At 43.1% G+C, this 25221-nt stretch overlaps 1 protein-coding gene across 2 annotated transcripts in view; it reads right to left on the bottom strand.

The window, feature by feature from the left end:
• PYROXD2 (pyridine nucleotide-disulphide oxidoreductase domain 2) overlaps positions 1-25221 on the bottom strand; it is a 78460-nt gene that overhangs the window by 36589 nt on the left and 16650 nt on the right. For both annotated transcript variants that reach the window (XM_063434965.1, XM_063434966.1), the window contains 8 exons: positions 22281-22430; positions 21649-21802; positions 21355-21416; positions 20013-20110; positions 17403-17544; positions 16286-16420; positions 14787-14859; positions 12356-12512 (listed from right to left, as the gene is read on the bottom strand). In XM_063434965.1, coding sequence (XP_063291035.1) covers positions 12356-12512; positions 14787-14859; positions 16286-16420; positions 17403-17544; positions 20013-20110; positions 21355-21416; positions 21649-21802; positions 22281-22430 — 971 coding nt within the window. The remainder of the gene's footprint in view (positions 1-12355; positions 12513-14786; positions 14860-16285; positions 16421-17402; positions 17545-20012; positions 20111-21354; positions 21417-21648; positions 21803-22280; positions 22431-25221) is intronic.

The following is a 25221-nucleotide window of genomic DNA, read 5'->3' as shown; positions in this document are numbered from 1 at the left end:
TTAAGAGCAGTCAATGATGCGGTTGTTAGTATACATCCAGTTGTACCCAATCCATATAACCTGCTTGCTTTAATTCCGGGCGGGGCTACTTACTTCACAGTTTTAGACCTCAAAGATGCCTTCTTTTGCCTCCGAATTGCCGCAGAAAGTCAATGTATTTTTGCTTTCCAATGGGAGAACGCTGTAACGGGCTCAAAACGCCAAATGACTTGGACAAGACTGCCCCAAGGGTTTAAAAATTCACCTACCCTATTTGGTTCAGCCCTAAGTCAAGATCTATTGGATTTCGAGTCCATCCCAGGAGAGTGTGTATTGTTACAATATGTAGATGACTTGTTGATAGCAGCAGTTACAAAAGAAATCTGTCAGCAAGCAACGCACGATCTACTACACATTCTCTGGAAGGCAGGATACAAGGTGTCTAGAAAGAAGGCTCAGTTGTGTTTGCCAACTGTCAAGTATCTAGGATTCCATATCTCTGAAGGTCAAAGAATTATGGGGCCAGAGAGAAAAGAAGCTGTCTGCCAAATACCAATACCCAAGAATAGAAGACAAGTGCGAGAATTCTTGGGGGCAGCAGGCTTCTGTAGGATATGGATTCCCAGTTATGCGATACTAGCAAAACCTCTGTACGCAGCCATCAAAGGTACAGAGCACGACCCCTTCTTATGGACCCAAGAACAGCAAACGGCATTTGAAGATGTGAAGAAGGCTTTGATGAGTGCCCCAGCATTAGGTCTACCTGATCACACACGACCATTCTACTTATATGTACACGAGCAAAGAAGAATGGCTGTGGGAGTATTGACACAGTACTTGGGATCATGGCAAAGACCTGTTGCCTACATGTCTAAGCAACTGGATGCAGTGGCCAGCGGACTTCCACCTTGTCTAAGAGCCGTAGCTGCAGCCGCCCTGCTAGTAGCTGAAGCCGATAAACTCACTCTGGGTCAAGAACTTTATGTACGAGTCCCACATGCAGTACAGACGTTGTTGGATTACAAAGGAAATCATTGGTTTAGTAACAGCCGTATGACCAAGTATCAAGCAATGTTGTGTGAAAACCCAAGAGTGCATTTAGAGACTGTAAACACCTTAAATCCAGCTACCCTTTTGCCACAACCTACTGAAAGTCAACATGATTGTTTGGAAGTAATGGATGAAGTATTCTCAAGTAGACCAGATCTTCGTGATTTTCCCATCCAGAACCCCGATGTTCAATATTACACCGACGGCAGTAGTTATGTGAAAGAAGGGATCCGCTATGCAGGATATGCAGTGACAACAATAGACAAGGTGATAGAAGCTCGGCCACTGGCGAAAGGAACATCAGCACAAAAGGCAGAATTAATAGCACTAACACGAGCGTTACAATTGGCTGAAGGTTTAAGAGTAAATATCTATACGGACTCTAAGTATGCGTTTTTAACCACTCATGCCCACGGAGCTTTGTATAAAGAAAGAGGACTACTGAATTCAGAAGGCAAAGAAATCAAGTACGCAGCTGAAATCCTACAACTATTGGAAGCAGTGTGGGAGCCGAAAGAAGTCGGTATCATACATTGTCGAGCGCATCTGAGAGGAGATGGTGATGTAACCAAGGGAAATCGGATGGCAGATAGTGCAGCTAAGCGTGCTGCTGAATCAGGAAGACAGGAGTATGTAGGGCATATAGCTGCTCTTATACCAACTCCACTGTCCCAATGGACTCCAGTTTATACAGCTCAAGAAGAGGAGTGGTTAAAGACTGAACCGGGAAAGTATCTGGAGAACAAGTGGTATCAGCTAGAAGATGGAAGAATAGTTATACCAGCATCGCTAGCGGTAGAAATTGTCCAAAATTATCACAACGGGACACATTCTGGGAGAGACAGTACTGAAGAATCTCTTAGAAAACATTTCTACATACCAAGATTGTCCAACTTGACTCAGGCCATTGTACGCAGATGTGTAACGTGTGCTAAGAATAATGCAAGACAAGGACCAGTAAAGCCACCAGGAGTCCAGTTTATGGGGGGACTCCCCATGTCCGATCTACAAATAGACTTTACAGTAATGCCTAAATCGGGTGGACATCGTTACCTGTTGGTAATTGTGTGCACCTATTCAGGCTGGGTAGAAGCATGTCCTACTCGTACAGAGAAAGCAGGAGAAGTTGTGAGATTCCTGCTACGAGAAATAATACCCCGATATGGACTACCCTGTTCTATAGGATCGGACAATGGTCCAGCTTTTGTTCATCAGTGCCTACAACAACTGACTCATATGCTTGGTATAAAGTGGAGGCTTCATACTGCATATAGACCCCAGAGTTCTGGTAAGGTAGAGAGAATGAATAGAACTATAAAGAACCAGTTGGCTAAAATGTGTCAGGAAACCCAACTTAAGTGGAACGTTCTCTTACCCATAGCTTTATTGCGAATCCGCAGTACCCCTACCAGAAGGATGGGCCTCTCTCCTTTTGAAATCATGTATGGGCGACCACCTCCCGTACTTGGTAACTTAAGGGGGGACTTGAGTCAGTTGGGAGAAGGAATTACCCGGCAGCAGGTTGTAGAGTTGGGTAAGACTATGGAGGAGGTACAGAAATGGGTACAAGATAGATTACCTGTGAATATTTATCCCCCTGTTCATAGTTATCATCCAGGAGATCAAGTGTGGATTAAAGAGTGGAATAATGTACCGTTAGGGCCCAAGTGGAGAGGTCCTTATGTTGTTCTCTTGTCTACCCCTACAGCAATAAAAGTAGCAGAAGTGACTCCGTGGATACATCACTCCAGGGTTAAACCAGCAGCAGTCGATTCTTGGCAAGTTACAGCAGATCCAGAGAATCCCTGCAAGATCCGGTTGAAACGCACTACTCAGTCGGAGTAACGAGGAATTATTGTGGATTACAAATTTTATTGTTACAGGTGTGAGTGAGAAGGCCATAATAAAGCCTGTCCGCTTACCAACACATAGTGTATAAGCCAGGAAAGTCTCGAAGGGACACCTGTGAAGACGAGCAGAACTCCATTCCCTGCAGCCCTCACATCCTGGAAGCTGAGGTTCCATCGCACGGACGAAGACTGAGGATGACGGCGAAAGATGTGCTTTTGATTGTGTTTATTTATATGTGTTTTTATATTCAGGAAGGTAGAGGTACCGACTATCCTAGCTGTGAGGTATGCATTAAGACTACGAGAACAGGTAACCATATTTCCCAAACCCTAATTTGGCATTCACAATACGAATGTAAAGGAGAGGTATCAAGATGTAGATACCTAAATATAGACTATAGTGTGTGCCATTTAGGAGTAGGAGAACCTAAGTGCTTCAGTCCAGAGTATCAACCTCGTACAATTTGGTTGACTCTCAGGAATGGAGATCCTCAGGGGACCCTAATTAATAAGACGGTGTTAGAATCCGTACATTCTTCGGGTGTTCTGCTATTTGATGCATGTAAGGCGATATCAAGTGGTAGAAAACCGTGGAATGTATGTGGGGATCTTAGATGGGAGAGGACGTATGGGTCTAACGATAAATATATTTGTCCCAGTAGCAAAAATAAATATGTAAGTCCTAGATGCCCAAATAAAGACTATAACTTTTGCCCATATTGGTCTTGTGTGGGGTGGGCAACTTGGGGACAGACAGTAGACAAAGACATGATAGTGACTAAGTTGCCGACTAGCCCTTATTGTAAGTCTATGGAATGCAACCCAGTCCATATACTTATTAATAACCCCGACAAGTTCTTAGATAAATATGGTAATTTATTTGGGTTTCAAATATACGGGACGGGTTTAGATCCTGGGACATTATTGTTTATAGGAATAGAGACTGATACGGTATCCTCCCAGACTCATCAAGTATACCATTCCTTTTACGAAGAGATGAGTATAGATAATAAGATCCCCCATAACGCTAAAAACCTGTTCATTGATCTAGCTGAAAGTATTGCCGGTAGTCTTAATGTTACCAACTGCTATGTGTGTGGAGGTACTAACATGGGAGACCAATGGCCTTGGGAAGCAAAGGAGGTAATGTCCGGTTCTGAGGCAGTTGACCAACTAATATCTACACAAGCCGATTATCATTTGAGTGTTAGAGGTAAATCTGAGTGGAGATTAAAGACCTCCATCATAGGTTATGTTTGCATAGCAAGGAAAGGAATAATGTATAATACTTCTGTAGGAGAATTAACTTGTCTAGGGCAAAAAGCTTATGATGATGATACTAAAAATACAACTTGGTGGTCGGCTTCAAATGTCTCAGAACCATCTAACCCGTTTGCTAGATATGCCAGTTTAAAGGATGTGTGGTTTGATTTATCCATCACATCTACCTGGAGAGCCCCAGCAAATTTGTACTGGATCTGTGGTAAGAAAGCCTATTCGGAGTTGCCACAGGACTGGGAAGGGGCATGTGTGTTGGGTATGCTCAAACCATCCTTCTTCTTGTTACCGATTGAAACAGGTGAGACTTTAGGTGTTAAAGTGTATGATGTGAATCATAGGAAGAAAAGGGGACCCTTAGAGATAGGCACCTGGGAAGATAATGAATGGCCTCCCCAGCGTATCATAGATTATTATGGGCCAGCCACGTGGGCAGAAGATGGTACCTTTGGTTATAGAACCCCAATTTATATGCTCAACCGTATTATAAGATTACAGGCGGTGGTTGAGATTATTACTAATGAGACCTCACAAGCACTCAATCTTCTAGCGAAGCATAATACCAGGATGAGGACAGCAGTGTACCAAAATAGATTAGCCTTGGATTACCTTTTGGCAGTAGAGGGAGGTGTATGTGGGAAGTTTAACCTGAGCAATTGCTGTCTTCAAATAGATGACGAAGGGCAAGCAATAGCTGAGCTTACTAGCCATATGATTAAACTAGCGCATGTGCCTACTCAGGTATGGAAAGGGTACAATCCAAGTAGTTGGTTTGGTAACTGGTATGAGTGGTTTGGAGGGCTTAAGGCAGTGGTAGGTGGAGTCCTACTGATTTTACTGTTGTGTCTACTCCTACCGTGTCTTATACCCTTAGTAGTTAGGTCTGTGCAAAGCCTGATAGGAACTATAGCAGAGAGGAAGGCTGCTGCACAGATAATGGCGATATATAAGTATAAGGCTCTAGATCAGGGAGAACCAATGCAAGAAGATGAGTGTTGAAAAGATTCACATCATAAGATAAGTCTGGTTTGGTTCAAGGTAACTTGCGGTGTAAGCAAACCAAGGTTAAGTGATGCCTCAAGTAATTGTGAAATATCAGAGGCATCAAAGGGGGGAATGTGATGTAATTCCAGTAAAATACAAGTTTAGCAGGCTAAGATTGCCACAAGGCATATGTATGTATATGTGTTTGTAGTATCAGCTAGTTAATTATACGTAGCTAAGATACTGTCATCACTGTACTGACCAGGTGCAGGAATGTAAGAACTGGAATTACGCGTCCCTCTCCTTTGTATCAGATGAGCCACGTGGTTAGACCGGATGGATGAGTTTAGACTCTATTTATTAAATAGGTTAAGGGTATGTGTGGGTGTAGTTAATTGTGGGAGGAGCTACAGTGCTATATAAGGAATGTACTCTATGTATTCAGTACTCAGACTTTGCTGTATTTTGGTGACGCTAGTCCCTCTGAGTCCCGATCGGTGATCCAATAAAGAATCTCTTCCTTCCTGAAGAAACCTGTGTCCATCTCTCTGTGCTTGGCTTCCGTCAGTTTCTCCGGTATCAACTTGTCTTCAAGCGGGTGTCTCAGGCCTACAGTGTGTGCTCTGCAGAACTGTTCCAGTGCACATTGCCAATCATATCTGGTGTCTCTATAGCGTGCTTTTAAAACCAAAATTTGTTTTTCACTGTTATAGATTGAATAGCAGTTACTTGTCTTCAAGCGGGTGTCTCAGGCCTACAGTGTGTGCTCTGCAGAACTGTTCCAGTGCACATTGACAATCATATCTGGTGTCTCTATAGCGTGCTTTTAAAACCAAAATTTATTTTTCACTGTTATAGATTGAATAGCAGTTACTTGTCTTCAAGCGGGTGTCTCAGGCCTACAGTGTGTGCTCTGCAGAACTGTTCCAGTGCACATTGCCAATCATATCTGGTGTCTCTATAGCGTGCTTTTAAAACCAAAATTTGTTTTTCACTGTTATAGATTGAATAGCAGTTACTTGTCTTCAAGCGGGTGTCTCAGGCCTACAGTGTGTGCTCTGCAGAACTGTTCCAGTGCACATTGCCAATCATATCTGGTGTCTCTATAGCGTGCTTTTAAAACCAAAATTTATTTTTCACTGTTATAGATTGAATAGCAGTTACTTGTCTTCAAGCGGGTGTGTCAGGCCTACAGTGTGTGCTCTGCAGAACTGTTACAGTGCACATTGCCAATCATATCTGGTCTCACAGTAGCTTGCACGCATAGTACCACTAATCCCAAAAAAAATGACAGGCAGAGGCAGGCCACCCCGCAGGGGCCGTTGTGGTCGTGGTGCTGTGATTCCCTTTTGCCCTAGAATAATGCCCAGTTTTCAGAAGCCACGTACCCTGAACTTGAAAAGTTCTGAGGACATAGTTGACTGGCTAACACAGGACACCCAATCTTGTACAGCCTCCGCTCGGAACCTTGACGCACCATCCTCCTCCAGCTTAGCTTCAGGCACCTCTCAAGATACCACTCACCCGCCTGCCGCCACCACCAAAACTAGCACCACAGCCGCTTTACTTGGTATGTCAGAGGAGTTATTCACACACCCGTTTGAAGAAATGAGTGATGCGCAACCATTATTGCTAGAGGATGTAGATAACAGGGATATGTCTCAGGCAGGCAGCATTAAACACATGGAGGTACGGTGTGATGATGATGATGTTGTACCCGCTGCTGCTTCCTTTTCTGAGTTGTCAGATACAAGCGAAGCGGTTGATGATGACGATGCGTCCATGGATGTCACGTGGGTGCCCGCTCGGCAAGAAGAAGAACAGGGCGAAAGTTCAGATGGGGAGACAGAGAGGAAGAGGAGACGAGTTGGAAGCAGGGGGGGGGTCGTCGCAAGGAGCTAGTGGCACAGTCAGACAGCATGCATCGGCACCCGGGGTCAGCCCGACAGCACGCCAATCAACGCATGCTGTGTCCACCACCAGAATGCCGTCATTGCAGAGCTCAGCAGTGTGGCATTTTTTTTGTGTGTCTGCCTCTGACAACAGCGATGCCATTTGCAACCTGTGCCAAAGGAAACTGAGTCGTGGGAGGTCCAACACCCACCTAGGTACAACTGCTTTGCGTAGGCACATGATCTCACATCACAAACGCCTATGGGATCAACACATGAGTACAAGCAGCACGCCTACTCTAAGCCGCCATCCTCCTCCTGGTCCAGCATCTTCAGCCACGTCAACCACTGCTGTCCTTCTTGCCCCCTCTCAACCATCCGCCACTCCGTCTCCCGCCTTGAGCAGTTCCCGCTCATCTGCCCACAGTCATGTGTCTGTCAAGGACATGTTTGAGCATAAGAAGCCAATGTCACCAAGTCACCCCCTTGCCCAGCGTCTGACAGCTGGCTTGTCCGAACTATTAGCCCGCCAGCTTTTACCATACAATCTGGTTGAGTCTGAGGCGTTCAAAAAATTTGTAGCTATTGGGACACCGCAGTGGAAGGTACCCGGCCGGAATTTCTTTTCACAAAAGGCAATCCCCAACTTGTACTCGATTGTGCAAAAGGAAGTCATGGCATGTCTGGCACACAGTGTTGGGGCAAGGGTCCATCTGACCACTGATACCTGGTCTGCAAAGCATGGTCAGGGCAGGTATATCACCTACACTGCGCATTGGGTAAACCTGCTGACGGCTGACAAGCAAGGAATGCGTGGCATTGCAGAGGAGTTGGTGACACCGCCACGAATTGCAGGCAGTCCTGCTGCCACCTCCTCTACTCCTCCTACTCCATCCTCTTCCATAACCTCCTCGGCTGAGTCCTCTTGTGCCGCTGCTTCTTGCTCCACATCAACGGCACCCCCCCAGCTCCCCAGGTACTATTCCACATCCCGGATACGGCAGTGTCACGCCGTCTTGGGTTTGACTTGCTTGAAAGCAGAGAGTCACACCGGACAAGCACTCCTGTCCGCCCTGAACGCACAGGTGGAAAAGTGACTGACTCCGCAGCAACTGGATATCGGCAAAGTGGTGTGTGACAACGGAAAAAATTTGATAGCGGCATTGAAGTTGGGCAAGTTGACACATGTGCCGTGCATGGCACATGTGTGTAATCTGATCGTACAACGCTTTGTGCATAAGTACACAGGCTTACAGGACGTCCTGAAGCAGGCCAGGAAGGTGTGTGGCCATTTCAGGCGTTCCTACACGGCCATGGCTCACTTTGCTGATATCCAGCGGCGAAACAACATGCCAGTGAGGCGCTTGATTTGCGACAGCCCTACAAGTTGGAATTCAACACTCCTAATGTTCGACCGCCTGCTCCAACAAGAAAAAGCTGTTAATGAATATTTGTATGACCGGGGTGCTAGGACAGCCTCTGGGGAGCTGGGAATTTTTTTGCCACGTTACTGGACGCTCTTGCGCAATGTCTGTAGGCTCATGCGTCCTTTTGAGGAGGTGACAAACCTAGTCAGTCGCAACGAAGGCACCATCAGCGACATCATACCATTTGTTTTCTTCCTGGAGCGTGCCCTGCGAAGAGTGCTGGATCAGGCTGTAGATGAGCGTGAAGAGGAAGAGGAAGAGTTGTGGTCACCATCACCACCAGAAACAGCCTTATCAGCATCGCTTGCTGGACCTGCGGCAACGCTGGAAGAGGATTGTGAGGAAGAGGAGTCAGAGGAGGATTGTAGCTTTGAGGAGGAGGAGGAGGAGCAAGACCAAACACAACAGGCATCCCAGGGTGCTCGTTGTCACCTATCTGGTACCCGTGGTGTTGTACGTGGCTGGGGGGAAGAACATACCTTCAATGACATCAGTGAGGAGGAGGAACGGGAAATGAGTAGCTCGGCATCCAACCTTGTGCAAATGGGGTCTTTCTTTTTTTTTTTTTAATTCTTTATTTATTATAAGGTTACAATATAACATGCATCAGTAATATTTTCAATATAAACCATTAGGAGCACTTCAAGGCAGGCATAAAAACATATAGGTTGCATATGAGTACAATAGTAACAGAACACAACCTGTTGCGTTATGTGTGCTTGAATGTGCTACCGCCCCAATGTGCCACCCAGGTTAAGGGGGTCTTTCATGCTGTCCTGCCTGTTGAGGGACCCTCGTATAAAAAGGCTGAAGGAGAACGACCTGTACTGGGTGTCCATGCTACTAGACCCCCGGTATAAGCAGAAAGTGGCGGAAATGTTACCGAATTACAACAAGTCGGAAAGGATGCAGCATTTGCTAAATAAATTAAAAAGTATGCTTTACACAGCGTATAAGGGTGATGTCACAGCACAACGGGAATCTAACAGGGGGAGAGGTGGAAGTCATCCTCCTCCTCCTCCTCCCACGACCACGCCGGCAAGGACAGGACGCTTTAAAGACGTGTTGTTGATGGAGGACATGCGGACCTTTTTAAGTCCTATGCATCGCCACAGCCCTTCGGGATCCACCCTCAGAGAGCGACTCGACCGACAGGTAGCAGACTACCTCGCCTTAACTGCAGATATCGACACTCTGAGGAGCGATGAACCCCTTGACTACTGGGTGTGCAGGCTTGACCTATGGCCTGAGCTATCCCAATTTGCGATAGAACTTCTGGCCTGCCCCGCTTCAAGTGTCCTGTCAGAAAGGACCTTCAGTGCAGCAGGAGGTATTGTCACTGAGAAGAGAAGACGCCTAGGTCAAAAAAGTCTAGATTACCTCACCTTTATTAAGATGAATGAGGGATGGATCCCGAAGGGACTGACACTGGGCGATACATTCGCTTAAAAAAGGCCTGATGAGATGAGCTGCCTTGGGCTAAAAATGGTCCACACGCTGCTGTATTTTAGCTCTGAATGACGTTTGACTTGCGTGACTTATCCGCCACCAACTAGGGTTCAAGCCGCCATGTTTTAGGGCACTTTCTGCCTGTGAAACAAACATCAATTTTTCTGGCCGCTGCTACAGCAGCGGCTGCAACAATACCAAATTTTTCAGGCATGTGTACATGCCTAATTTTTAGGCCCACTGGTGCAGCACTGTGGCTTCAAAAACCAAACCAAAAAAAAATCCTCCAAGATGGCACCAATATACCAGTGGTCTAAGCATCTTCCCACCTTGGCCTAAAAAGGGGAGGTGATTCAACAATTAAAAATCTTTGCCATTTACACGTCCACTGATAGGAGACGCGGAAGGTATTAAACTGATATGAACAATACTCCACTCCTATCAGTAGGTCCGTCCCATTGTGATTTATGCCCCCCACCCACCGCGCAGGGATGGGGGCTGAGGGGGAGGAAAGAAGGCCCCCCCATTGTGATTCATGGCCCCCACCCACCGCGCAGGGGTGGGGGCCAAGGGGGGGGAGGACAGTAGGTCCCCCCATTGTGATTTATGGCCCCCACCCACCGCGCAGGGGTTGGGGAGGACAGTAGCTCCCCCCAGTGTGTATCATGGGCTTTGAGGACAGGTGTCAATCCATACCTGCCAAGTGACCCTATGTAGGGGTAACAGTCCCTATTCTGCTCTGTGTCAGTGTGTATCATGGTCTCTGTGGACGGGGAACAGTCTCTATTCTGCTCTGTGTCAGTGTGTATCATGGACTCTGTGGACAGGGAACAGTCCCTATTCTGCTCTGTGTCAGTGTGTATCAGGGGTTTTGAGGACAGGGGTCAATCCATATCTGCCAAGTGACCCTATGTAGGGGGAACAGTCCCTATTCTGCTCTGTGTCAGTGTGTATCATGGTCTCTGTGGACGGTGAACAGTCTCTATTCTGCTCTGTGTCAGTGTGTATCATGGTCTCTGTGGACAGGGAACAGTCTCTATTCTGCTCTTTGTCAGTGTGTATCAGGGGTTTTGAGGACAGGTGTCAATCCATATCTGCCAAGTGACCCTATGTAGGGGGAACAGTCCCTATTCTGCTCTGTGTCAGTGTGTATCAGGGGTTTTGAGGACAGGTGTCAATCCATATCTGCCAAGTGACCCTATGTAGGGGGAACAGTCCCTATTCTGCTCTGTGTCAGTGTGTATCAGGGGTTTTGAGGACAGGTGTCAATCCATATCTGCCAAGTGACCCTATGTAGGAGGAACAGTCCCTATTCTGCTCTGTGTCAGTGTGTATCAGGGGTTTTGAGGACAGGTGTCAATCCATATCTGCCAAGTGACCATATGTAGGGGGAACAGTCCCTATTCTGCTCTGTGTCAGTGTGTTTCATGGTCTCTGTGGACGGTGAACAGTCTCTATTTTGCTCTGTGTCAGTGTGTATCATGGTCTCTGTGGACAGGGAACAGTCTCTATTCTGCTATGTGTCAGTGTGTATCAGGGGTTTTGAGGACAGGTGTCAATCCATATCTGCCAAGTGACCCTATGTAGGGGGAACAGTCCCTATTCTGCTCTGTGTCAGTGTGTATCATGGTCTCTGTGGACGGTGAACAGTCTCTATTCTGCTCTGTGTCAGTGTGTATCATGGTCTCTGTGGACAGGGAACAGTCTCTATTCTGCTCTGTGTCAGTGTGTATCGGGGGTTTTGAGGACAGGTGTCAATCCATATCTGCCAAGTGACCCTATGTAGGGGGAACAGTCCCTATTCTGCTCTGTGTCAGTGTGTATCAGGGGTTTTGAGGACAGGTGTCAATCCATATCTGCCAAGTGACCCTATGTAGGGGGAACAGTCCCTATTCTGCTCTGTGTCAGTGTGTATCAGGGGTTTTGAGGACAGGTGTCAATCCATATCTGCCAAGTGACCCTATGTAGGGGGAACAGTCCCTATTCTGCTCTGTGTCAGTGTGTATCATGGTCTCTGTGGACGGTGAACAGTCTCTATTCTGCTCTGTGTCAGTGTGTATCAGGGCAGGGCTTTGAGGACAGGTGTCAATGTTAGGTGATTTCTGCCCTTTATGGATTAAAAGCAGACTCTGCATCAACTGTGCAATTTTCCATTGGAGTTTTGCCATGGATCCCCCTCCGGCATGCCACAGTCCAGGTGTTAGTCCCCTTGAAACAACTTTTCCATCACTTTTGTGGCCAGAAAGAGTCTCTGTTGGTTTTAAAATTTGCCTGCCCATTGAAGTCAATGGCGGTTCGCGAACATTTGCGGAAGTTCGCGTTCGCCGTTCGCGAACCGAAAATTTCGGGTTCGCGACAACACTACTGCCTGGTTACAAAAAAAAAATATCTGTAATATATAACTGTATTATATAATATATAATTATACAACATTATTATGGATTACCTGGAAGAAGGTACTCCCCTACACGCATCTTCAAAAGCCTCATTAAGGAGTTGCATTCTCTCGCTGTTTAGATGGATGGAGCACTGGTGATGTGGTAGGGGTTTGCCATCAGATGCGTTTGGTATAGACAGGAAGTTTGGTAGCCGATCCACAGCCACTGGAGAAAAAGTAGAATCAGAATGGTTTATTCGTCCACGGTACAATGCGACATTACACAGACAGAACGTGATGACTGACAGCCCAGTCAATATGTAAAAAAAAGAACTATGTGACAACAACCTTAATAGAATACTGCAGACACCAATAACACTTTAATGCATTTGATAGCTTTTTGCGTCATTAATATGCTGTATTTTTTTTTGCATGTTCTAATCATTATAGTTTTTGCACAAAAAATTTATATTTTGCAGAATACTGAGCCATAAGCCTGCCCTTTTCAGCCACGCCCCCTCACTCTAGAAAAATACTTCCTCTTCCAATTTATGAACACAGCTCAGCCACTGACAGCACTGAATGATCTGAACAGCAAAATAACCTGCAGTAGAAGGAGAGGACACCGATGTAGACAAAAAGCAAGGATATCACTACCTGTTTAAAGTTTTTCTAATGGTCTGCAGCTGAGCTATGAATTAAAAGCAGGTCACTTAGGAATGTTAGAAGGCTGAGCTGTGTGCATGCATGGAAAAAGTCAGTATTTCTGGTATGAGGGTTTGTTGGTAAAGAGGCAGCTTATGGTGCAGAATTCTGTAAAACATTGATTTTTGTGCAAAAACTAGAAAGATCTGAGAATGCAAAAAAATACAGCATGTTAATAAAACCAAAACATAAAATGCATTGAGGTTGTATTGGTGCCTGGATAGTCCATTTAAACGTGTCTGAATGTGTCTGTTAATTTCACTTAATTCACTGTTTAGCTTTTACATTTGTAAGCATTATCTATGTGTGATGATAACATTTTAAAAGAGATTATTTGCCAGATTCTCAGGTCTACATGCCAACTAAATCCTGGGTATATTCAGCGGTGTTCTCACCGCGAGGCTAACAAGGCATTTTCTGGGGGCTGCAAAAAAAGCTGCCCAAATGTCCCATTGGATGCCTTGTTAGCCTTGTGTCCTGGGGGGCCCAAGAGCCGGGGGGCAGCTGTTATTGCCGGCGTGCAGCGAGGGAGTTTTCTAGTCTGAGCTCTTCCTGCTCGGCTCCCTCGTGCGCTGCTTAGTGATGCCGGGAGCCAGAATATGACGTCGGTTTGGCTCCCTGCATTACTAAGTGGCGTGTAAGTGATATGAGCAGGAAGATCAGAGCTCCCTCGCCACCTACTCTGCACGTCCACCCCCTGCCTGCACGCACACCTGCCCAGCAGCACTAGCAGCCCCACTAGACCCCAGGTGAGGAATCCACTCTAGCTCTCCCACGGAGGCTGGGTGGAGTTAAATTAAAATGTAAAAAATAAATAAACAATAATTTGTCAGTGTTGGGGAAAATGTGTATGAGTGTTTGTGTTTCTGTCAGTTAATGTGTGTGTATATCTGTCAATGTGTGTGTGTGAGTGTGTGTGTCTGTCAGTTAATGTGTGTGTGTGTGTGAGACTGTCAGTAAATGTGTGTATGTCGGTCTGTCAGTGTGTGTATGTCTATCAGTGTGCATGTGTCAGTCAGTGAGTGTGTGACTGTCAGTGTGTGTCAAATCTGTGAGTGCGTGTGTGTGTATGTCATTGTATGTGAGTGTGTGTGTGTGTGTCTGTCAGTGACAGTGTGTGTTGGCTAAACAGTGTGTATGTCAGTACATGCCTCAGTGAGGGAGTGTCTGTCAGTCAAAGTGTGTGCAGCCTTGACAGGAAGGGGTGGAGAAAAATTAAATTAGGGGGGGTAGCACGAGTTTGTTCATGCATATCCCCTCCAGAAATAGAATTTAAATTTGGGGAAAACCACTTGAAGCATTTGTTGCGTTGAGCTATTTAAATTGCTTTTGTTTGATTTGTTCATTGCAAACAGCTGAACGTCTGTACATTTTGACAATAAACCTGATTTGCAGTGGGGGTTAAATAGTTTTGATTACAACTGTACATATATATATAATTGGTGTTATTCCATTCTAATCAGGCTCAACATCAGTATGCCTAAATTTCCCCTATAAATGTAAATATTGCACAGCTGTGTCTATTGGAGTATATATATATATGTATAGTCCTGCGATATTCTACATTATTTTTATTCATATACACAAACCTTAATATAAATCTTTCGGGATATTTTATAGAGAGTCATTTATAAACACATAAACAAAAACAGAAGATTCATTTAGTGACTTCCAAAATGCAACATGCAGGAATTTGCATGGATAAATTATCCCCATGGCTTAAATTGGATCTTTAGTTAGAGCATGTATTTGCTTTCATTAACTGATTACTATAATTAAGTCTCTGCGAACCTACCATTTATTTTAGTAACTGGAGATTTGGCATCAAACTGTGAAATCCTTGTAAGAAAATCCTCTGGCAATTTTTCCTAAAATAAAAAAATAAAAAAAATAAATGGCGTTCAATCTATTAGCTATGGCATGAAAAAATATAATCACCCATACAGTAACTTATTCAGTTTGATGGTCGTCAGAAATGACCAGAATCTAATAGTAGTCACTAGCAGAGTCATATCAGCTGTGGCCACATTCTCTTACAAGAACTAATCAAATCCCTGAGCTAACAGCGCTATCATTTGTCTACAAGCCAGTGCATAAGAAGAATGTCCCTCTACTTCATAATAGTCTCATTATTCTTCAAAAGAGGCCTGTAACATCATTACTTTGTTGCCTGGAGGGACAGTAGGAAATGGCAAAAGGATATGTGGTCCCCTAGGGTGAGCTCTGGTTTGGTCCGCCATCTTTGTTATGTATTACAGTTGAAATAAAAATATTACATGTCGAAAAACCCACTTAAGTTACTGTACGGAGTTGAAAATCTCACGTACTGTGTCCGTCTGTGTCACAATCAATACAACTTCTTTATAGAATTGTCTATCACAAGGCAAGAAATGTATCTGTCCTTGCCCAGCCACGCTAAGCAGTAGTCAACTGGCATTTCTCATTACTTGGAGAATGCCATCTTGACCCATCAAGAGATGATTACAAGCATCTAGGAAAATATGTCGGAAGCTAAACAGTCATCAGAGATAATTTCTTAAAGTAATCTGAAAGTGCTGACAATCTGTATTGGTTTCTTTATCTTAACACACTGATTGCTCTCTGTATTTATATGTTGAGTCAGAGATTGACTAATAGAAGATTGCACAGGACATTATCAACACTAATTTAAAATGATAATATATAATACGGTCCACATGTCAGTATATCAGTGGCTAAATTTGTACAGAAAATATATATAAAAATAAAATGACACACACACAGATATATAAGTAATATTTTGTCAGCTGGGATAAAATAAGAATGGGACTAGCTTTTTAGATCCTTAAGCACATTACCCTGAAGAAGGTTTGGACAAAAAGTATTACAATAGTTATGGATATTGATTGGGGAAGGGGCTAAATAAATAAAGTCAAGTGTGAAACAGCATTCAGTTTGGATACATATTGCATTTGTAAAGATAGATAAACTTGTTTTACACAGAACAAAAAATAGCAGAAATGTAATTGTGACACAATCCGAAAGACCTGCTTGCAAAAACATTTTTATGTAGAAGGATATCTTTTTAGCACTTTGCATATTGTGTTCTGTGTGCATCTGTGCATGCGTCTTGCACGGTGCATAGTGTATACTCAATCGCATATAAAACATGCAACTATGCAGGTGCAGCAGTGCTATGTTATGTAGATGAAAACTACTAGTCACAGGCATGAAGAATAACAATGCATGAACGGTGAAGGTTTTTGAAATGTTTTAGCATGGAAAACCAGGGCCTTTCACCCAATGTCGCCTTACCCTCGGAGTTAATTTTAAGTACGTATGATGTGGAGTTGCGTTAGACAAAACCATCTTGCTCAGCACTTCTGTTCCATCCTCTAGGACTACGCCTGTAGCCTTCCCACTACTGTCCACCAGGATCTGCTCAACCAACTGAAACAAAAACAACACATGAAAACAGCCCAAACAATCAGCTAGATTCAGATTTTTTTTTTGAATATCAATTGTGCAATATTGTTGCATGTGTAGTTAAACGAACAACTCAACATCTAATACACACTTATCACCAAATAATTAGCAACCTTACCAGTTAGATCAAATAACTACGTAATAAGCCCGTGCATATTTACCCCTCCACAAACCAGTGTTTCATATAGATACAATCTTATTAAATACTAATACGGATTGTTTTGGAATTTCACTGAAATTAGAATCCAGTCAGAAGATATACTGAAACAAAGTAGGGACTACTACTTTTTCCTACACCTGACACTACACACCCCACCCCACCCCACTACTATCGGTGCCTCTATGGCCAGGAGTTGACCTTACTGCTGTACTCTGCTGTACTATTTTATGTATTTTTAATTCTATGCTATAGCTGTGCTTTAAATGATAAGGGTTGATTAAAAAGCATAGTCAGATTTCTTTTTTAAGTAATTCTGGGTCGCAAAAAAGTTTGTTTTCTATCAATCTCTGAGTGTCATGCGTTTGAAATTGCTGCATTAATTCTTGGTGCCGCAACTTTTTGTTGGTCCTTCATGGTAGATTTAGCTTACGTTACTGTAATTATTTAGACAGCTCTATATCAGTGGTGGCTAATCGTAGCAACCCAGATTTTTTTTTGAACAGCCACTGTACGATTTTTTTATTGTTAAATCTGAATGTGTTTTTCATCTACAATGTGGAACCACCAAAGTGCAGATACGCCTGAAGATGTAGCCCTTTACTGTGGCTTCCACCTTACACGGTCCCTGACCCCCCGGAGTATTCTCAAGACAGCAAATAAAGTACTAAGTCATTTTAAGTAAAGTTATAAATGTAACAAATTGATGAATGTTCCCTTGTACAATGTTGCAAAAAAGTCAGCATTTAAGTAACACGACATAATAATAGAATTTTTTAATTCATATACCATATCTGTGTAAATTTCAGCACCTGCCGCCACTGCCGATTTAGCAATGGCATTCGAAACCATTCCCATTCCTCCTTCTACATAGCCCCATGAGCCTTTCCTCCCTTCCAGTTCTCCCATGACGTGATGCAGCAAGACATAACTGAAACACAGAAACAAGTTGGGTCTGTACCAAGTGCCCCCCACAAAGCAAGCATTTACAATAGATCAGTAGAATACACGAAGAGAGGGCACAGCTGAGAGAGAGAACCAAGTTCCAGGGGGCTACGGAGCTCTGCCCCTTGGTTTGCCAATTTCTACTTTGTTACTGGAAAGTTATAATTTCTACACACTGTTGGCAGAAGTACTTCAAGCTTTTTGAAACACACGAGGCTTAAGCTCCGAGCAAAACATGATAAATCATACCCTAAGACCCCGCCATAGAAGCTATACCCCCACCTCTCTATGCAAACCTCATCAACTATATGAACTGGGATGTAAACAAAAATGTAGCTGAAAAAAAGAGCACGTCGGGTATTGATTTAGGTATTGGGTTTGGTAATTGCTTGCTTAATGTAAAAATAAAAATAAACACTAGTATCCTGCTGTCCCTTCACCACCTGTAGATATTCCAAACTCCACATCTGGGGCGTCAGCCTCCAAGGTCCCCCCTGTCCCCACGTAATGCCTCTCAATGCTAGGCAAGTGGGTGGCAGTCGGTCCTGGAGAAAATGCAAGCAAAAACCTTTTTTTTCAGGTTTTTATTGAAAACTGGGGGCAGGGGGGGCCTAAAATAAATCTGCAACTAAACACTAGCGTAATAAATACAGGTTTGTATTCCTAACACTATATAGTGTTCCTTTCATCTTAATTATTTCTACACCTGAGTCTCTACCTCTAAGAAAGTGAGGTTACGAACTTCTAACCATTGTTCTTCTGCCCACGAATGCTAATTTGTGCGACATACAAAGCCATATCTAAAAGCGGTTTTGTTTTTTGTTTTCACCTTGACAAGTATGCCCAAAATATCACAAAATGGATTACTTGCCATCTAAAGGTTAGGGTTTGAGTTCCTCTTGATTAACCTGAAACAATGTGTAGTTATATCCTGCTTCCATCTTAACAGCGGTAGTAACCCAAGTGATGCTATTTATTCCTTAAAATGATACTTTTCAAGTCTTCCAATCTGCACAACAAAAGTACAATGGCTGCCCCCCTGCAGTCTTAATTTGGTTAGAGATGCTTCCCAGACATCAGGAGATTGGAAAGAATAACGGTGTGAGGAAATGCTTATATATTGTTAAAAGTCAATTAAAGCCAACGTGTTTAGCTCTATACTTTAAGTATTATCGCGCTAGAATTCTCTGCAAACAGGATATAACCGCATGGTATAATGAGAAAGTTCATGTATATTTTATTTTATAAACATGCTGCCCACAATATGGTCATTGTGATTTATTATAAACACAACAGCAATGGCTCTAGAATAGATAACCGTTCCAAGAGTGAATGTTATTTTTTTTTTTTTAATCAATGCTTGTTTACATGGTTTATAATGTTTATACAGGAGATTAATTCATTAGAATTTTTGTCTGAACCATTTTTTAGCTTAGCTTATATCCAGACATTTAGTATTGTTGCAAAGCTCCTATATCATTCCCCTTATGTTATTTTAAAGAGGTGATCTTGTCGAATCATTGAAACCAAACAGCTTCTCAGAACGTGAATGGGGATCGGGTCTGCCGTTCACCTCTGGGAGCTGCTTGAATTCTGGGGTTCGAGAATGGAGGGATCCCAGGTAACTGAGTATTTGCTTTCAGGGCACTCTGTTCTGCAGAATGAATTCTTTCTGGGTTTTTACCTAGCTAGTAAACAATATGCTTATGCCACGACAGACATTGCTAGTGTTTTTGATGTGACAAATAATGTAACAAAATGTCAATCTTATGTTTAGCTTCGATATAAACGTACTCTCTTATATAGGAGATACAGACTAGGTATGACAACAAATAAAACGAACAGCCATGAAGGAAAAAAAGACTGTTACATGCTGAGAAATAATAAAAAAACACTTAAAGGGACATTCCACTGCCCAAATACAACATATATAAAAATCACCTTTTAGTAGATATACCCCAAATGAAAACATGCATGCATTTAATTATGCATTTTTTCAATCGGGGGTATATTTAAACACAGCTTGCAAAACCTGCAGTTCTCTTGTCTGCTGCCTTTGCAAGCCCTCCTCTGAGGCTGTCCAATCACAGGCTTCCCAGTGCAGCTCAATGAGAAGTCTTGGTAATCAGGTGATCTGGGCAATTGTCTTCCTCTTGAGGTCAGCTGCATTGACCTAACGAAACTAGGAAGTAACATTACCTGTTGTCTGCTTGAAAGCCAAGAGGGTGTTACCAGGTTAATTTCTAAAAGTATTAATTTCTATTGAAATCTGTACTTTTTGCAAAATGAATAAAAGAGGACACGTTCTTCACACATAAAGCTTTTGAGGAAGCTAAAGTTGTGTAGGGGTCTGGAGTATCCATTTAACACAGTTGAATAACTGCTCCAAACATCCCAGTTTAGTGAGAAATCCATAAAAAGGCATTAATATATCAGAAAATCATTCACACATACCCACTTCCAGGTGTAGCCGGACTGGCCATTGCGCCAATGACAGCATCTGTAGCCAGGGTGCATTTCAACGGTTCGGACTCAAACCACTGATCCAGAACCTGAGACCGTGATAACATGAAGATTAGTCAGGAGATTGTAACTCTGAACTTCAATTTAGTACTACCAACAATTTACAACTACTATCTATATTAGATTGCTTTATATATGACATGTATGTTGTACTTATACAGTACTTAGTATATTATCACCCGACATATGCTATAAAAGAAGATGCAACATGAAGAAAGGAGGAACAAGCATGTAAATATGCATCATTATAATAATGGAATCCACGTGTAAATATGTATCAGGGTTTTTGGGCTCTAGTCCTCGTCAATAATTTCCCCACAATCATGAAGGTTTTGAAGAAGAAGGTATCTGCTGGGAGTTTGTTCAGTGTGGGGTTCTTTTTAGTGAATATCCAGGCTAGAACAATTAGAAGTGTGCTTCTAGTGTATGGTATTCAGGAACAGTTAGGACGTCACAGTTTCATGTGAGCCAGAAGTGATATCTACTAGATCAGTGGTTCCAAAATGAGTCCTGAAGATCCAGCAGCATTGCAGGTTTTGTCAGTATCTCCATTGGAATAAAAAAAGGGAAATACATAAATCCTGGATTGTTGGTAGGTCATAAGAACTGTTTTGGGAACCATTGTACTAGAGCAATGGACAAAAGCTCTCAAGGGTGTATCCCGAGGACAGTCTGGCTAAGCATGTTTCATCCACTTTTTGCTATTTCGAATGCTCCTTAAGAGTGAAGTGTGTGTCCAGAAATGGATCTTCTGCACATCATGCATTGAGTCATATCAGAAGATATGATTACTGTCCTTCTTCATTGATCCACATAACTATAGAAACCCAGTAAGCATACCTTCTGATATGACAATAAGCACAGTGTGCAAGGGATATTAGATTTTTGTGAGGGGGGTCTGATGGTGTGCCTCAAAGTTCTGCAAATCTAGTAATGGCTACAACCTGACAAAATTATATACAATCAATGTGCAAAATAATGAACAACATACCTCCCAAACAAGACCCCATAAGGGAAAGTCACGAATGAAAGCGGGAGAAATAGAGTATATCAATTGGAAACATTCCATTCCATGCCATTTATATAACCATCTACAGTAAATCAGCAGTAGTTATTTACAGCTAGCTACCCTGAGGGTCTTTAATAATGGTGTCCTGTACTTTGATTACATAGAGTTTGATTATATAGGCCGAAGCACTCATAGGAAATGGTAAGACATATTATGTTTGTGTCTGGTGCTTTATCTTCCATAAACTGCTATTAAAGTGATTACCTTGGATATTGGAGCTGTAAGGACCTCATAATATTTAGGAATTTGACTCCCCAGTGTAATTCCTAGAATGTTAGGAAAATCATTAAAGAATAGATGTCATTTAGAGGAATACCAATACATGCAAGTGCAATTATCTAGGCACATTCCAGTGATTCATTTTAACAATGATATATTGTAGACATAAACCTCGAAATCATAGAGTTAGGGACATATTGTGTAATTTAAACAATTATTTCCTCAATCTTCCATCAGCTGTTTTCTTAGATAAATTCAAGGCAGAGTGTGGACACCAACCTGCTTTAACTATGGGTCGGAGAGATTGTAATGACTTCAGTCTTTGAAAAAGTGTCCCTTGTGCTATGGATGTTGTGTCCACAGGGGCAGCATCCAAAAGTGGGTCTATAGCATCAACTAGGCGGTTCATAAATTCTTCATATTCTGGGTATGCCTAGGAGAATATACAAACCAAACATGAATAAGATGAATTACCCCTTGTCAGGTTGCAAGTGTTTAAAACTTTTAAAACTGGTCTTTGATCAAATAACCTATAACATGAAATCCATGTTAACAATGCTAGTATTCTTCCAATGTTGAAATATCTTTGGCTCTTCAACTGGAATATAATTAATGGTGTTTTTAGTTTAACAAAAAAAATGGTCATAATTTGCCATTGTGAAATGTATATTGTACCTTGTATATGAGAAATATCCTTTATTTACATAATGATATTCCCATAGAAAGATAAATTTCTTTGCGTATCTAAAACACCACATTCAGCAAAACGTTTGCAAATTATTCAACATTTAATGAACAAATCACAAAATAAACTCAACAGTTTAATTCTCTAGATTCTAGAAAACGGACACGTGTTACTTTCAAGATGTTGGTTTGTCCGATGTATGTTTCTCAGAGAATACAAACCTTACCTTTGCATCTTTCTCAGAAAATTGAGCTATTTGCCTCTGGTTTTCGGCCATATCTAATCCCAGAACAAGGGAGCGCGGTCGCTGTCCATTATCTTCCAGTATCGGGGTGAATGAATGAGGGTTTCGATAATACACCTTCAAGCCATGTTTCTGCAGGTAAAATAAATACCCTTTTTGTATAGAAACATTGAGTTTCACAACTTCCACTTCTGAAACTCTACAAGGTTGAAATTTTTTTATTTGGCATTTTTGACTTTATATTTCCATATTGTTTAAGGTTTTCCACAGAGGAAACAAGAAAAATGCAGGCCTTATGGGTCCCAAGTAAAAAATGTACTGACATTTTCTTAGAAACAAATCATAATTTTACTAAATGAAATATCAGGTACAATACACGTGCCCATTTATTTAATATATTGAAAATAATTATCATTTAAATAAGATGACCACAGAAGGGACAATCCAGCTTGTTTTTAGGAGAGAGTTGGGCAGAAGCAGTGATCCCTAGCATTCCTTTTGTGTGTTGCAATGAATATAACAAAATTTTATCTAATTTATTAAATAAGAGCAGTGCTGGTATAATCTTGAACACATCTCAGATTTCCCAGAGTATCTCTGATTTTATGCAGCCACTCAGCCTCTATACACTACACTACAATTCCCAGTCCTCAAATGACAGGCCCCTGTCCTCCCATTACAGCCACTATACCCCCACAGCCCCAATAATCCCACTATAGCCCTACCCTACCACTATAGTCTCTATCCCCCACCACAGCCCCTGTCCTCCCAGTACAGTCACTATTCTTCCCACTACTGACCCTATCACCCCACTATAGCCTACCCTCCCACTTTAGTGCCTAACCCCCCACTACTGCTCATATCATCCCACTATAGCCTTATTCTCATTCTACAGCCTCTATCACCCCACTACTGCCTCTATCCTTGTAGCGGTACTTACCCTCTCCGGGGGCCGGCCGAGGTCCACTGTTCCCGCGCGCACGGTCCTGCATCTGCACGAGCCGCACGCGGCTCGTCCGACGGAGTTAACAGGAAGGTGAGCACTGACCGCAAGACGCGTGCCCCGCCTGGCTCTAAGAGCGCGCCGCGCGTCTCGGGCGCGCTCTTAAAGGGACAGTGGGAGCCGAAATGTGAAACGGTCTCCCATTGGCCCATGTCATTCCACATTCCCCATACACTCATGTTTTGGGGGTGTGGATATGACAGGGGCCAATCAAATTGAACACTAGGGTATTTATACTCACCTTTCCCTTTAGCGCTTGTATCATTCAGTAGTGTTTTTTTCGTGCTTTAACCTTGGCTTTGTATCTGACTCCATTTTCTTCTCTTTATCCCTGCTTTGTCTGGTTTGCCGTCTTCCTGACTCCTGTGTACCAGACCTTGGCTAGTTATTGTTTTCGCTGTCTCTCTGTTTCCTTGACCTCGGCTCGTTCCTGACTTCCTGTCACTTCTCTGTACTACGTTGAGTCCGGCCATTCTAAGGCCCGGTAAGACGTATCTGCTTTATCTTGTCTCTTGCTGGACTAAATCTTGCATGTTGGGGTACACTACCGTGACAATCCTCCCACTATAGCCCTTAACCCCCACACTAGTGCCCCTAAGCTCCCACTAAAGCCCTATCCTCCCACTATAGCCCTATCCTACCACTTTATACCCTAACTCCCCACTACTGCCCATATCCTGCCACTATAGCCTTATTCTCACTCTACAGCCCCTATCACCCCACTACTGCCTTTATCCTCCCACTACTGACCCTATCCTCCCACTATAGCCCCCCACCCCCCAATACTGCTCATATCCTCCCACTATAGCCTTATTATTACACTATAGCACCCATCACCCCACTACTGCCTCTATCCTCCCACTTAAGCCCCTAACCCCACCACTACTGCCCCTATCCTCTCACTATTGCCCTCTCCCACCACTATAGCACTATCCTACCACTTTATACCCTAACTCCACACTACTGCCCATATCGTTCTACTATAGCCTTATTCTCAATCTACAGCCCCAATCACCCTACAACTGCCTCTATCCTCCCACTATAGCCCCTAACCCCCCATTACTTCTCCTATCCTCCCACTACTGCTCCTATCCCCGCCCTATAGCCCTATCCTCCCACTATAGCCCCTACCCCCCCATCACAGCCTCTGTCCTCCCTCTACAATCACTATTCTCCCCACTGCTGCCCCTATACACCAACTATAGCCCCTAACCCCCCATCACAGCCCCTGTCCTCCTACTACAATCCCAATTCTCCCCACTGCTCTTAAAGTTTGTCAGAGCCGCCTCCAACACTTCTATAAAGGCTTGTGCCTTGCTTACCTCTGATATGGTTTAACTCCATCATAGTATTTATATTCTTTCCCTTGTAAGAATAGACCATGTTGATCAGTTTTGTATCTCTTGTAGCTAGTACAGTCTCACAAATGAAACTAAATAATGATAAAAACCCATCTGCAAACACTAGTTTGATTCAGTGGCGTGGATTATATGTTGAAGGGAGTATGTTTAGCGATTTCATGTAAATTCGTGTTTTTCAGCTTTTTGAATGTATCTTGAAATCAAAGACCCCTTAAATGGATTTAAATTGCAAAACATGTTTATCGGCTCTTTACTGAGGCTGACCTGATGGGAAACACATAATCACGCAGATGTTTAATGTGTTTCTATGACAGCCAGTTACTGAGAGCAGGATACAGACTCTTTAAAATGCAGCCTACGCTATGCTGCAAAGCAAACACATGGTTATTCTGTGCATGCAATCTTGTCTAACACTACGCCACCTCATCCATTCACTACAGTGACAATCGCCAGGAACTCAGAGTGAACCTCACGCGTAAAGCCAAAATAGCCAAACTGAACTGAATTTAACTTGGAATTGTTTACTAAATCAGCTGTCTTGCAATAAATTAGAATTTCT

Source organism: Pelobates fuscus, chromosome 10, assembly GCF_036172605.1.
Source record: "Pelobates fuscus isolate aPelFus1 chromosome 10, aPelFus1.pri, whole genome shotgun sequence".
NCBI lineage: Eukaryota > Metazoa > Chordata > Amphibia > Anura > Pelobatidae > Pelobates > Pelobates fuscus.
Note: the sequence above shows the minus strand (reverse complement) of the source record. Positions and strands in the feature narration are given on the sequence as shown.